Raw genomic sequence first — 13,171 nt, 5'->3', positions numbered from 1 at the left:
GAAATGTACGCTCCCCGATGATGACACTCTATAGATGTCAGCATGAGAGTAGATACTGACCGCATCTCCTGCTCCTCGCGCACCGTGTTGAGCCGCTCGATGTACTCCTTGCGCTCCTCGATGATCTTGTGCCGCTGCAGCACGCGGTGGTGCTCCGCGTGCTTGCTCTCGTGGTAGTGCTGCACCATGAGCGCGCGCGCGCGGGCCCGCTCCCCGCGCCGCAGTGACGGGTGCAGCGCGTTCACCGCGCGGGACAGCACCTCCGCCGCCAGCACTAGCTGCTCCCGGACCTATCAAGCGATAGCAAATCATTACAACATTTGGACGTTATTCCAGAAAAACGATCCAAAAACCACATTTTTTTTACTACTCTGTCTACTTTTTTTTGGATCGGATGGACAGGGGTCGACTTGCATGAGTCGGGGACTACGCCTTTGGAATAAGAGTGCCGGAATAAACGCTTTAGCACCGGGGTCAACTCAGGGGCACACGTTCTAAGTACGATTGGAGAATAGGCATCCGGCCCGCTCGACTTCCTTGTGATGTCGAAATTGAGTTAAAAACACAAAACTGGTCAAGTGATTTATATTAACGGACTGACACAAACTGTCAATCTTTGAAAGGCATCATGACTTATACACTAATATTTATTAAGCTTTAAACAATAATTCCTTAAAATGTGGTGTTTGTGGCCTGAAACGTTTTTCAGGAACTACGTCCATTTATTCGTCTAAACAGACTATGACAGCAACTGTGAAAACGTCGAAAAAAATGAGTTTTTTTTTGTATGAAAATAAGAAACGAAACGAGCAGGAGGCAGGAGCGTTCAGCTGATGGTAATTGATACGCCATTACAATGCAGTGCCACTCAGCATTATTGAAAAACCCAAAAATTCAGAACGGCACTTCAATTGCACTCGTCACCTTGAGACATAAGATGTTAAGTCTCATTTGCCCAGTAATTTCACTAGCTACGGCGCCCTTCAGACCGAAACACAGTAATATTTACTCATTACTGCTTCACGGCAGAAATAAGCGCCGTTGTGGTACCCATAATCTAGCAGACTTTCTGTGCAGTTTCATACACCTCCCACTCCCAAACATTAGAGTTAACGTCTATTTCTTGCAATTCACGCACACTAACAGTGTCATACAAATCGTGAGTGTAATACGTAGCTTGTCACGCACACTAAACTAATAATACTGGCTTGATTTTATCAGTTGTCTAACAGAAAGAGACTATATTTAAACATAAAATATCTTAAGCGCAAATTTAAATATGAATCTGCGTATTGTTCCACACTCGAGCGTATTTATTTATTTATTTCATATAGGAAGACCAACAGCATACAATAGTTTTAAATAAATTCTAATAGTGACAAAAAGCCAATTAAAGGTCCTCACGGATAGCGACATATTAGTTTATAATAGTTTCGAACACTTCAGTTAATACTGTCAACGATAGTGATAGATATACTTATATAATAAATTACATACTTATACTTATGCCCTAACAATTCAATGAAAGAATTCGTTACTCAACATGTGTCTAGCCGATGCTACGCTTGTGCAGAATAGGCCTACTCGCTTATCGAGTTTATTAAAGTTACTACTCACTCGCCACAAGAAGGAATTTTGCCTGTATTTGGTTTTAACTAATGTTGTATGTATAAGAGGATTGAAACGCAAAAGGCTAACAGGGGTATTAAATTTTATCACACTCCATTTATCTTCCTACCTTCCTATTCGGGACAGTCAATTAAATTGAAAGTAATTTTCAAGAGGAAAGATATATCTGCTATTTCTCTTCTCATGGAGAGAGGGAGTATGTGAAATCGTTTGCAAAGATTATAATAGTTATCTGATTTAAAAGAAATTTTGAGTCGAAAACATAAATACTTAATAAATTTTAATTGTATCTTCTCAATTCGTCTAATGTATGTGACGACCTGTATAGCCGAGTGGTTAGCGATCCTACCTACTAAGCTAGAGGTCCCGGGTTCGAATCCCGGTAGGTGCAAGCATTTATATGATGAATATGGATGTTTGTTTCCGAGTCATGGATGTTTAAATGTATTTATGTAAGTTTATATGTATGGTTATATGAATTTATGTACGTTTAAGTAAGTATATTGTATTAAATATATCATTGTCTTGTAACCCATAACACAGGCTATATATGCTTACCTTGGGGCAAGATAAATTGTGTAAAAAAAAAAAAGTATGTCAATATATTATATTATATTGTGGGTTCCACACCTGGGAAGCATATTCGAGTATACTGCGTACGATTGTGCAGTAAAGAATTTTAAATGTTTTGATGTTTTTGAACGAGGCACATGTGCGTTGTACAAATCCCAGGGCGCTTGAAGCTTTCTTGACTATATGTTCAATATGATCATCAAATAACAGTTTAGAGTCATATAAAACTCTAAGATCACGCACAACAGTGTTTTTTGTGTTTGACTTTTTAATTTATAATCCGATGGTATAATGTTATATTTACGTGTAAAAGTAACTACATAGCATTTGGAGGGATTGAGATCAAGCTTATAGGTTTGGCAATAGTTGTCCAGTCGGTATAGGTCAGCTTGAAGGTTCTCAACATCACTAAGAGTCGCAATGGTATTAAATATCTTCATATCATCAGCAAAACAGAGCAAGCGAGTGTTATGAAAGCAGGTGGAAATATCATTTATAAAGAAGGTGAATAATAAAGGACCAAGTAACGAACCTTGCGGAACCCCACTGGGAATGGTTACCCAGCTCGAGATATAGTTACTGATTACCACAGCTTGTGAACTTCTGTCAATATAAGATGAAAACCACCGATGCAAGTCCCCGACAATACCGAAAAGTTGAATTTTCGATAAGTGTCTTATGGTCTATTCGGTCAAAGGCTTTGCTATAATCGGTATATACTACATCTACCTGGCTACCATTGTCCATGGCTTCAGTCAGAAATTCACTGAGCAAGATAAGATTGGATACAGTAGATCTCCCTTTGAGGAATCCATGTTGAAATGGGTGGAAGGAGTTTTTTAATGAGTCGTAAACCTGGGTGTGTATTATCTTCTCAAAGACTTTGTATATTATTACTTGTCCTTGTCCACATACAAAGAATGATGAAAAGCAGATAAAAGTGTCTTTCATAATTCATTCTTCTTGCTAGACAAACTTTTTTCAGTTTTGTTCCATTACCATCATTTGCCGTCGTCCGAAAAGAGTAATATTGTTCAGAATATAGAAGATCTACGGATGATAGTAATACCTGTTCAGCTGGAGTAGCTTGCAAGATAGCACCTCCACAAGCCTCATCAGCCGTCGAACACCACTCCCCACCACCAGCCTTCACACCAAAGTGGACACATCTGAGGAAAAAACATATTTACATATCTCTTGGAGCATCAGTGGCGCAAAGGTTACATGTTAACCCTAATGGGTTACTTTCATCTGGGAGACGCGTGTTTTTTAGTTCTCCCAATTTATATGTAAAAACTTCTTTGATGAAGGAAAAAATCTTAAGAATATCTGCGGACATATTCAACAGTAGTGGGTAAAATTTACCATCTTCCAATTGGCTTACAATCATTAAACCCAGGATGTTTTCAAGCGAAGTAGACATCAAGTAGCAGATAATTGCCCATGAATAACTTTACATGATAATATCATGTAAATATATCATTATGTAGATATATTATAGTAACATAGTAGTATAATAGTAGTAGAATATAAGTTCTAATATAAATTTTAAGTTGAACCACAACTGCACTTATCACAGATTTTTCACTATCTAAGTTCACTTATTCACTAGTACAAGCAAGACAGTATAGCAATACACTTGAATCTGGGTTTACACACTTCCATTTATCTTCCTAAACAATCCTTAAAAGACAGCTTAAGACTTCAAATGAATGGTACAAATAATTTCGTCCCGAATTATTGGGATATGGAAGGAAGCAGTACCTGCTAGAGCTCACATTTAATAGTTTATGTTTTTTTAACTTTATCGAAGATGACATTATTTTATATAAATTTTTATAAATTGGCCTGAGTCAACTGGTATGAATAGAACCGCGTCTGTGTTGTTGGGTCACGTATTTACACGATATGAGAAGTATTCAAGTAGTCTGATTGTACCAGGACTAAGTCTCAGTGAAATGACACCCTACAAACTGAAAAGCATTTGATGGTAGAAAAAGGTGTCTGGATGCAACCTTAGCACCAATCATTACAGTTAAACTTAGGAAACACATACTCAAAGCTTGGTCGTTTACTTTAATGTGATACTGGCAGTGTCCCAATGTGTATCCAAATCTGTGGTGTGTCTTCCACAGAAGCCACAGTAGAAAGAATAGAATATAACAATAGTAAATTATACAAACTTGTTAGCGTGGTCGACCCGTATCTGCATATCGTTGTGCCGCACACAGTCGACCAGAAGACGCTCCAGGTGGAACAGGTCATCAGTGGCGGCCAGGCTCAGCAGGCGGGAGAACTGCACACAATCGTAGCACTGCGCCAGCTGCCGGATTAGCCGCACTAGGGCCACGTCATTGAGAGCAGTGCTGTACTGACTCAATGGAGAGTCTGAAAGCAGGCAGACAAAATTTTCATAATAAGTAATTTTTACAACATGCAACAAGTTCTGTTTAATTTTAATGTTTCTGTGTACATAACAAGGCTGTTAAATTAACTTAATCCATTAACCAATTTGATTTACTTCATGAAAATAAAACACTACACACAAAACTGTTAGAAAATCAAAGGTGAGATGCACGACCCACTTTTGGTTGAAGAGTTACAAATGACTATGGTAGAAACCCTCTGCTGTTTTGTTTGACTTTGGACTCATTCATCATTGGCTGTTTCTATTTGAAAATTAATAGCATTAGGGATTACTTTACCGAAATCCATTGCTTAATTCTAATGCTAGTTACAGACAAATGGAGTAAATTAAAAAAAATCATTCAGGGATACTCAAGGAATGGAAAAAAACAGAGGCAGACCACAGAATAGATGGGATGACGACATAAGACAAGTGGCAGGAACAACTTGGGGTAGAGTAGCTACATAAAAGCAGGAATGGAGAAGAATGGAGGAAGCTATTGCCAACCGGACACTTAGAAATGGAGAAAAAGTAATTTTTACTAATGATAAAGAATGTCCAATTAAAAGACTAATAATCATAATCGCTAATTAAAAATATTATAAATGGATGATCTAATAAGTATGACAATTAATTTGACAAATGCTTGCTTCTACACAAGTCATCTTCAAGATCTGTTGACTCCCCAAATGCTGTAAAGAGAGATAGCACCTCATTCTAGCTCCTGAAAGGATTTCCGTGTAGGCACAGATCGCGTCTGGCTCGTGCCGGGTCTATCTACCGGGAAAATCTATCGTTGCTTTTATCTCCGAAAATTATTTTTCAAATGAAAAATTGTATTTTTTTCCTCAAAAGAACTTACGTTTTTGGACAAATACATACAACACAAAACTATATACTCACTGGGATCATCCTCAAGGGCCTTGACTACAGACCGCACGTTATGGCAAATGTTGAGCGGATCAAACTGCACCTCAAGCCACGAGTACAGTTGCTGCAGCTGGGGCGACGCCAGCGCCACCACATTCAGCCGGATCACATCTAGTATACAAAACAGTCACATCATAAAATTTTATAGCACAAACCACAGTGGGTTTAGAAATACCAACTTCAAAAAAAGGAGGAAGTTCTCAATTCGGTAGGTGTTTTTTTGTATGTACACCGATTACACTGAGATTATGATTCAATTTACTTGATTCTTCTTTAGTTTGATTCGAAATAGTTGGCATTTGGTCCCATAAAAAATTTTACATAGTTTGGAGCAGTAGTTTTCTTCTGATGGACATTTTTGTTTATATTGCTTTGTTTTATTTACTTTCAAAATGTAATTTCATGGCACTCATATGTTTATCCTATTAAGCCTTCTTTTATATCATTCAATCAAAGGAATTACATTTTTACTTTCATGAAGTTACAACATTTTGAAGTAATAATTAAAATAACTGATAGTTATTAGTTTTTTTAATGCAATGCGAGATGCATTTAGTAAGAATTTTATGATGATATTTTTATTAAAACGTATGTAATTAAACTTATATAATAAAATAAAACCAGGTGTTTTATTAAATACAAATTACTCATCGCTTTCAATAAAAACAAGTTACATAGGACATAATAATCAGGTCCCTAGATGTTCAGAGGAGTTGAAAACTCATTTAAGCTGTACAATTTATAAAACATAAATAAGAACTACTTTACGTAAAGGAAAAATAAACTTTATTGTCTTAAAATAAGATGAAAGAAAATTGTAAGTCTTCTGCACATTATTGTTAGCTTGCCTATGCCGAAACACAGTAACGTTAATACATTACTGCTTCACGGCAGAAATAGGCGCCGTTGTATTACCCATAATCTAGCCGGCATCCTGTGTAAATGAACCTCCCATTGGTAAACAAAGATTTCTATTTTAAATATAAATGTGCAGGAGTTAATTAACACAAACAAAACTTTGATGTTTTGCCTGTCGCGTCAAACCTACAATAATAATCTACCTCTGAGGCCTACCACTTTATAACTATAAAAGTTCAAAATGGGATTTATTTCAGAGGAAAAAAATAGTAGGCTACCCTACTATGATAATGATTTTAAACTTTTATCATAGTGGACATTAAGTTCTCACAAAATATTGTTTTGTTACAACCAAATTATTTTATGCAGTTGAATTGAAGTATTCTATAAATTATATTGTGTGTGTGTATCTATAATCTAATATATAAAATTCTCGTGTCACGGTGTGCGGGACCGAACTCCTCCGAAATGCCTTGACCGATTCTCATGAAATTTTGAGTGCATATTGGGTAGGTCTGAGAATCGGACAACATCTATTTTTCATCCCCCTATATTATGAGTCAGCATTAAAAAATATATACAACTTCAAATTTTCATCCATCTACGATCAACAGTTACTTTTGTATCGCGATTTTAATATCGGCAATACAACGTTTGCTGGGTCAGCTAGTATTATATAAAATTCTCGTGTCAGCATGTTAGTGCCATTCTGCTATGACACATAAACATTTATCAATCTACATTTTTATGAAATATAATATGTATATTTGGTAGGTCTGAGAATAGGTATTAATCTATTTTTAATAACCGAAAAAAAAATATTGCTATTTTTTTAATAATTTATATGGAGAGACAACATTTGCCCGGTCAGCTAGTATAACTATATTATGAATAAAATTAAATATTATCTATATAGTACAATCACTAATTGTTAATAACATATATTTTAACAAGCCCATTTTGAACTTTAATGGTTAATAAAAGTTCAAAATGGGATTTATTTCGGAGGAAAAAAATAGTAGGCTACCCTACTTAACCCACTTGTTAGATCCCTTTTTACGGGATACCTAACGAAAAAAAATTCTTACGTGGATACCTAGCTGCATGTATACTAACCTTTCAGCAGACTAGTACGTGTGGGTGGCTGAGCAAGTCCAAGCAACACTGCAAGTCGCTGCGCCTTCTCGACTGGACTCTTATCAGTTTCAACAAACCGATCAAACTCGGGATGCAAAGATGGCAACGGTACAGACAGGACTGCTACCAGGACACGACATGCCATTCTAAACAAATTATAATAATTGTTTATTACTTAATATTTTTTTTTTATGAAAAAAGGGACGAGACGTGACATGACGTTCAGCTGATGGAAATTGATACGCCCTGCCCATTACAATGTAGTGCCACTCAGGATTCTTGAAAAACCTAAAAATTCTGAGCGGCACAACGAGTGCGCTCGTCACCTTGAGACATAAGATGTTAAGTCTCGTTTGCTCAGTAATTTCACTAGATACGGCGCCCTTCAGACCGAAACACAGTAATGTTTACACATTACTGCTTCACTGCAGAAATAGGCGCCGTTAACGCAGATAGCGCCCATAACCTAGCCGGCATCCTGTGCAAAGGAGCCTGGTAAATTCTACCAAATATATTAATACAAATAATAAATTTTCATAAGACTACAATATGATTAAATGCCTTTGTTCTAGCTTTCATTATCTTCACTGTCTATTGGACACAATATGATACAGATATAGATGACAAAATGTTTTTTTTTTATGGAAAAAGGAGGTCAACGAGCGTACGGGTCACCTGGTGTTAAATGGTCACCGCCACCCACATTCTCTTGCGACACCAGAGGAATCACAGGAGCGTTGCCGGCGTTCAAGGAAGGTGTACGCGCTTTGAATGTCGTATCGTCCCGGAAACACCGCACCAGGAAGCTCATTCCACAGCTTTGTATTATGTCGAAGAAAGCTCCTTGAAAACCGCACTGTGGAGGACCGGCACACATCCAGATGGTGGGGATGATATCCTAACTTGTGGCGTGTCGTGCGAAGGTGGAATTCGGCGGCAGGAATCAGTTGAATCAGTGTGTAAATGTGTTAAATACATGCGCTGTATTTGTTTCCGTTCATAAAAAAATATTGATTACATAAAATTCCATTTTAAATATCAATGTGCAGGAGTTAATTAACACAAGCAAAACTTTTATGTTTTGCCTGTCGCGTCAAACCTACAGTATTTATCTACCTCTGAGGCCTACCACTTTGTAACTATAAAAGTTCAAAATGGGATTTATTTCAGAGGAAAAATAAAGTGGCATTGTATTTCTATAAAATCAAAATAAAAATCATCTACCCTACTTAATATTATGATTTTAATCTATTATCATAGTGGACATTAAGTTCTCACAAAATAGTTTTTATGCAGTTGAATTGAATTTTATTTTTATATGAAAATAAGGGACAAGACGAGCTGGACGTTCATCTGATGGTAATTGATACGCCCTGCCCATAACAATGCAGCGCCACTCAGGATTCTTGAAAAACCCAGAAAATTCTGAGCGGCACTACAATTGCGCTCGTCACTTGCCCAGTTTGCCCAGTAATTTCACTAGCTATGGCGCCCTTCATATCGAAACATAATGTTTACACAACACTGCTTCTCAGTAGAAATAGGCGCCATTGTGGTACCCATAACATAACCGGCATCCTGTGCAAAGGAGCGTACCACTGGTTGAAATAGCCTATTTAAATTATATTGTGAGTGTATCTATAATCTAATATATAAAATTCTCGTGTCATGGTGTTAAACTTTGAACTCCTCTGAAACGGCTTGACCGATTCTCATGAAATTTTGAGTGCATATTGGCCCATTGGGTATGTCTGAGAATCGGACAACATCTATTTTTCATCCCCCTAAATGTTAAGGGTGGTCCACGCCAATTTTTTTTTTAACTTTTTTTACATTTTTTTTTTTTAATTTTGTTTTATTATGAGTCTCAGCTTTAAAAAATACATACAACAACAAATTATCACCCATCTACGATCAACAGTTACTTTTGTATCGCGATTTTAATATCGGCAATACAATGTTTGCTGGGTCAGCTAGTACTATATAAAATTCTCATGTGACAATGTTCCTACGACAACATCCGACACAGCCTGATAGATTTTTATGAAATATTATATCTATATTTGGGAGGTATGAGAATGGGTTGTAACCTATTTTTAATACCCCAAAAAACATTTATTGATATTTTTTAATTAATCTATATGGTGATATAACATTTGTCGGGTCAGCAAGTATTACTATATTATATTGTGAATAATATTAACCTGACCCAGCAAACGTTGTATTGCCATATAAAGTAATAAATAAAAAAATCCATTGCTATCTTGCAGGATTACCCTATTGCGGATCTGTGGATGTAACAGAATAATATAAAAATCGCGATAGAAAAATAAATTGAAGTTGTATGTATTTTTTAAAGTTGTATCATAAAAAAATAAATAATTTGTCTAAAAATTAAAAAAAAAATTGCGGTGGACCACCCTTAACATTTAGGGGGATGAAAACTAGATGTTATCCGATTCTCAGACCTACCCAATATGCACACAAAATTTCATGAGAATCGGTCAAGCCGTTTCACTACAAACACCGCAACACAAGAATTTTATATATTAGATTATCTATAGTACAATTATTAATTGTTAATAACATTTATTTGAACATACTTTTGAAGTTCCTCCTGAGTAATATTTTTCTTCATCTCCCTCGACAGTTGGAATAGTTTCAACAATGCAGCAGCATGGAACAGGCAATGGCCAGCCTTCCAGAACACGAGAGCCAACTTGCCGTAATAGTTGGCCATTGTTTTTGCCACTGGTGTCTTCTTAGACATGTTCATTAAATTATGAATGTCTTCTATGGCTTTATAGGCTTCCTGTTAAGTAAAATTTTTAAAAGTTAATATAAAATTTGCTGTTATAACTTTCTGTATACAGTCAAACCTGGATAAGCGAGAGTTCAACGGAGCACAATCTCATTCTAGCTTATAGAGGTTTCTCACTAACCCGAGTAACTATAAACTGAGTAAGGCACACAGGCACACGTGTCCATTCGAAAAGAATGCGAGAAAACAATACAAAAACAATGGTAGAAAGTTCCACGAAAGTTAAGAATGAGTCATATAATAGCAGATAATAAATTTGTTTTATCATTTGTTACTGCACGTGTGTATCTTTTATGTATGTATGTATTTTTATTGTAGCTATAGTTCCTCCTAAATAATATAAAGAAATAAAGCTCGACTGTCGCTTATAGAGGTATAGATAAGCAGCAATCTCACTTACGTAGGTCCCGTAGGTTACGTAGGATTTTTCCCTCATGGACCTACGTAAGTGACGACGTAAGTCACGACTCTTTCTTACAGAGGTTTCTGTTTCTCGCTAATAGAGGTTTTGGGAGCTTAAAATGACGGGTCCTGGCTATTACTCTCACTTATAGAGTTTTCTCACTTATCCAGGTTCGACTGTATTCACCAGATGCAGAATATTAGATATGCTTTATTATGTGGGTAGGTGTACCATTAGCTGAATCTCTTGCTTCCTAGTTTTATAGTCTTAACATAACACTAGAAATAAGGGATTGTCTTTTGTCTAACTCAAGACGGCTTCATAAGATACATAATAGCTTTAAGGGTAAATGTATACACTTTTATAATAATAAAGTCCCAGCCACTGTTCAGGCATTATCTATAAATAAATTTAAATGTTTTATAAGAAAAATGGCTGTCGTAAATCCTAATACTCCACAGTTGAATATCTAAGTGATAGGACAGCCTGGGACTAGATTATGATTATTTTATAGCACTGATAATTTTCTATATTTGATAAAAAAGAGCGCAAAAAGGAATGCTTGTAGTTAATACTAAAAAGGAATTTAGAGAAAATGAATAATTTTTTAGCCAAATATTCGCCCTGTATTGACACATTTGTCAAATCCTCACCTTCAGATTTAAAGTCACTTATAGAACATCAAACCTGACCATCAGACCTAAGAAGAATGGGCGCAAGTAATAGAAAAAAGAAATTCATCAGCATGAGACAGTAACTGACAAGCAAGAAAAAAAAATTCAAGTTTGTAAAATTTTGCAAACAATTCTAGTCTGGCCCACGAAAATTATAACATTACAAGAACTAGAAGAAGATGAGGAAAAACAAATTTTCATTATTCTGAATCCTTCATCAGAAAAACCTGTGGATGTTTTACTGGTAAAAACCTCTTCACCACAACATGCCGTAAGGAACTTTGTTCCACAACTCTCAAGTATTGTTGTGAGGTCAAATAAAGGCTGTTTTTTAATAACACTCACCTGCCAAAGCTCCATCTGTATGGCACAGTCAAGTTGGAACAGACGGGTCTCCAGATTGAGCTGCTGAGTTTCAGGCTTCGAAATGCTTACATTGCCAGTCTGAGCCTGCAATAATAGTAACACATAACTTACTTTGTATCTTACACAAATAATACAGTCAACTGTATGGAAGTAGACATTGAAAAATAGTAACATTGCACATAAAACTTATTCGAAGCAACTTACACTGGCTTTACGTATATCTTCCAGATGCTTCCTCAGTTTGTCACATAGTTTCCTGAATTCAGTTTTCCGAGCATACTTCAAACAGAACTGGAACGCCATGCGAGCTATGTCATGATACAGTGTTTCCACATGAGCATTCGTTCGGAGTAGTTCCAAGCACTGACAGTAAGACTCCCAAAGAAACTTCACCTGTAACAAAATTCGAAGGCTGAATATTTTTGAGGCAAAAACAACAGTAATTAATATTATCAAATAAATTTGTAATGTGCAGGAATTTATTAACACTGATAAAACTTTTTCGTTTTGCCAGTCGCGTCAATCCTACATTATGTATAATTTACCTCTGAGGCCTACCACTTTGTAACTATATAAGCTCAAAATGGGATTTATTTCAGAGGAATATTTGCATCTTCCTTGTAAATAATAAAGTTCAAATTAATTAATACTCCTTTCATTCTTATGTTTATCCACTTGACTCCATTCTACAATTGGATGCACTTGCAATTTGAAAATAAAAGTAAATTGTAACATGTAAGTGTAACTTACATTTATATTTTATATGCAGACAATAAAAGTAAACATGTAAATAAATGAAAAGCTTTAAATAAATATAACAAACCCATGGTGTTAGTATGGTCCTATCTGAACGATCCTGTGCATCTTCACCGGACACAGCACTAAGCAGGATACTTTCTGGTGTTGCCAGGTTGTCCAAGTCATCAGTGTCAATGACTGCCTGTGTGGACTGCTCTCGCGCAGACTCCGTTCTCTCTTCAGCCATTCTCAAATAGCCTCTATCAAGAAATTTGAATGTTAGATGTTATGAATAGTTATATGGGGTAAGGCTGCAGATACATTAACTTTAGTCAATATGTGCTGCAGGAAAGGCAATTCCAGCTATCTTTAGAATGTGTTCAAAGATTCATTACATAAACTTGCAATAACATCAACAAGATTTCATAAACTGCTAAATAGAATAGTAAAAAATCTATATATTAAAAATAAAAATATATTATACATTTCATATGAAATCTCAAATCTTTTTTATTAAGTATATATACATTTAATCATTTAATGATAGTATATTGTAAGTGCCAATTTATTCAATGACTTTTTGCCATATTATGGAGACTACCTACAACATGATCATGTTGTTGCAGAAATTTTTG

The 13,171-nt window shown here is 35.9% G+C and overlaps 1 protein-coding gene and 1 long non-coding RNA gene across 4 annotated transcripts in view; one reads left to right on the top strand and one right to left on the bottom strand.

The window, feature by feature from the left end:
• Positions 1-13,171, top strand: part of LOC126967401 (uncharacterized) — a 557,714-nt gene that overhangs the window by 420,388 nt on the left and 124,155 nt on the right. The window lies entirely within an intron of this gene.
• The window catches only part of LOC126967372 (eukaryotic translation initiation factor 3 subunit A-like), a 32,411-nt gene that overhangs the window by 17,471 nt on the left and 1,769 nt on the right, over positions 1-13,171 (bottom strand). For all 3 annotated transcript variants that reach the window (XR_007729984.1, XM_050811810.1, XM_050811811.1), the window contains exons 3-11: positions 12,622-12,796; positions 12,003-12,191; positions 11,778-11,882; positions 10,138-10,346; positions 7,514-7,680; positions 5,513-5,650; positions 4,386-4,590; positions 3,272-3,371; positions 61-290 (exon numbers count right to left, since the gene is read on the bottom strand). Coding sequence is in view for 2 of the 3 variants with exons in the window: in XM_050811810.1 (XP_050667767.1) it covers positions 61-290; positions 3,272-3,371; positions 4,386-4,590; positions 5,513-5,650; positions 7,514-7,680; positions 10,138-10,346; positions 11,778-11,882; positions 12,003-12,191; positions 12,622-12,796 (1,518 nt within the window). In the remaining variant the exon portion in view is untranslated. The remainder of the gene's footprint in view (positions 1-60; positions 291-3,271; positions 3,372-4,385; positions 4,591-5,512; positions 5,651-7,513; positions 7,681-10,137; positions 10,347-11,777; positions 11,883-12,002; positions 12,192-12,621; positions 12,797-13,171) is intronic.

The sequence above is a fragment of the Leptidea sinapis genome, chromosome 13, assembly GCF_905404315.1.
Source record: "Leptidea sinapis chromosome 13, ilLepSina1.1, whole genome shotgun sequence".
Lineage (NCBI taxonomy): Eukaryota > Metazoa > Arthropoda > Insecta > Lepidoptera > Pieridae > Leptidea > Leptidea sinapis.
The sequence above is the reverse complement of the archived record's forward strand: the minus strand, read 5'-3'. Positions and strand labels throughout refer to the sequence as shown.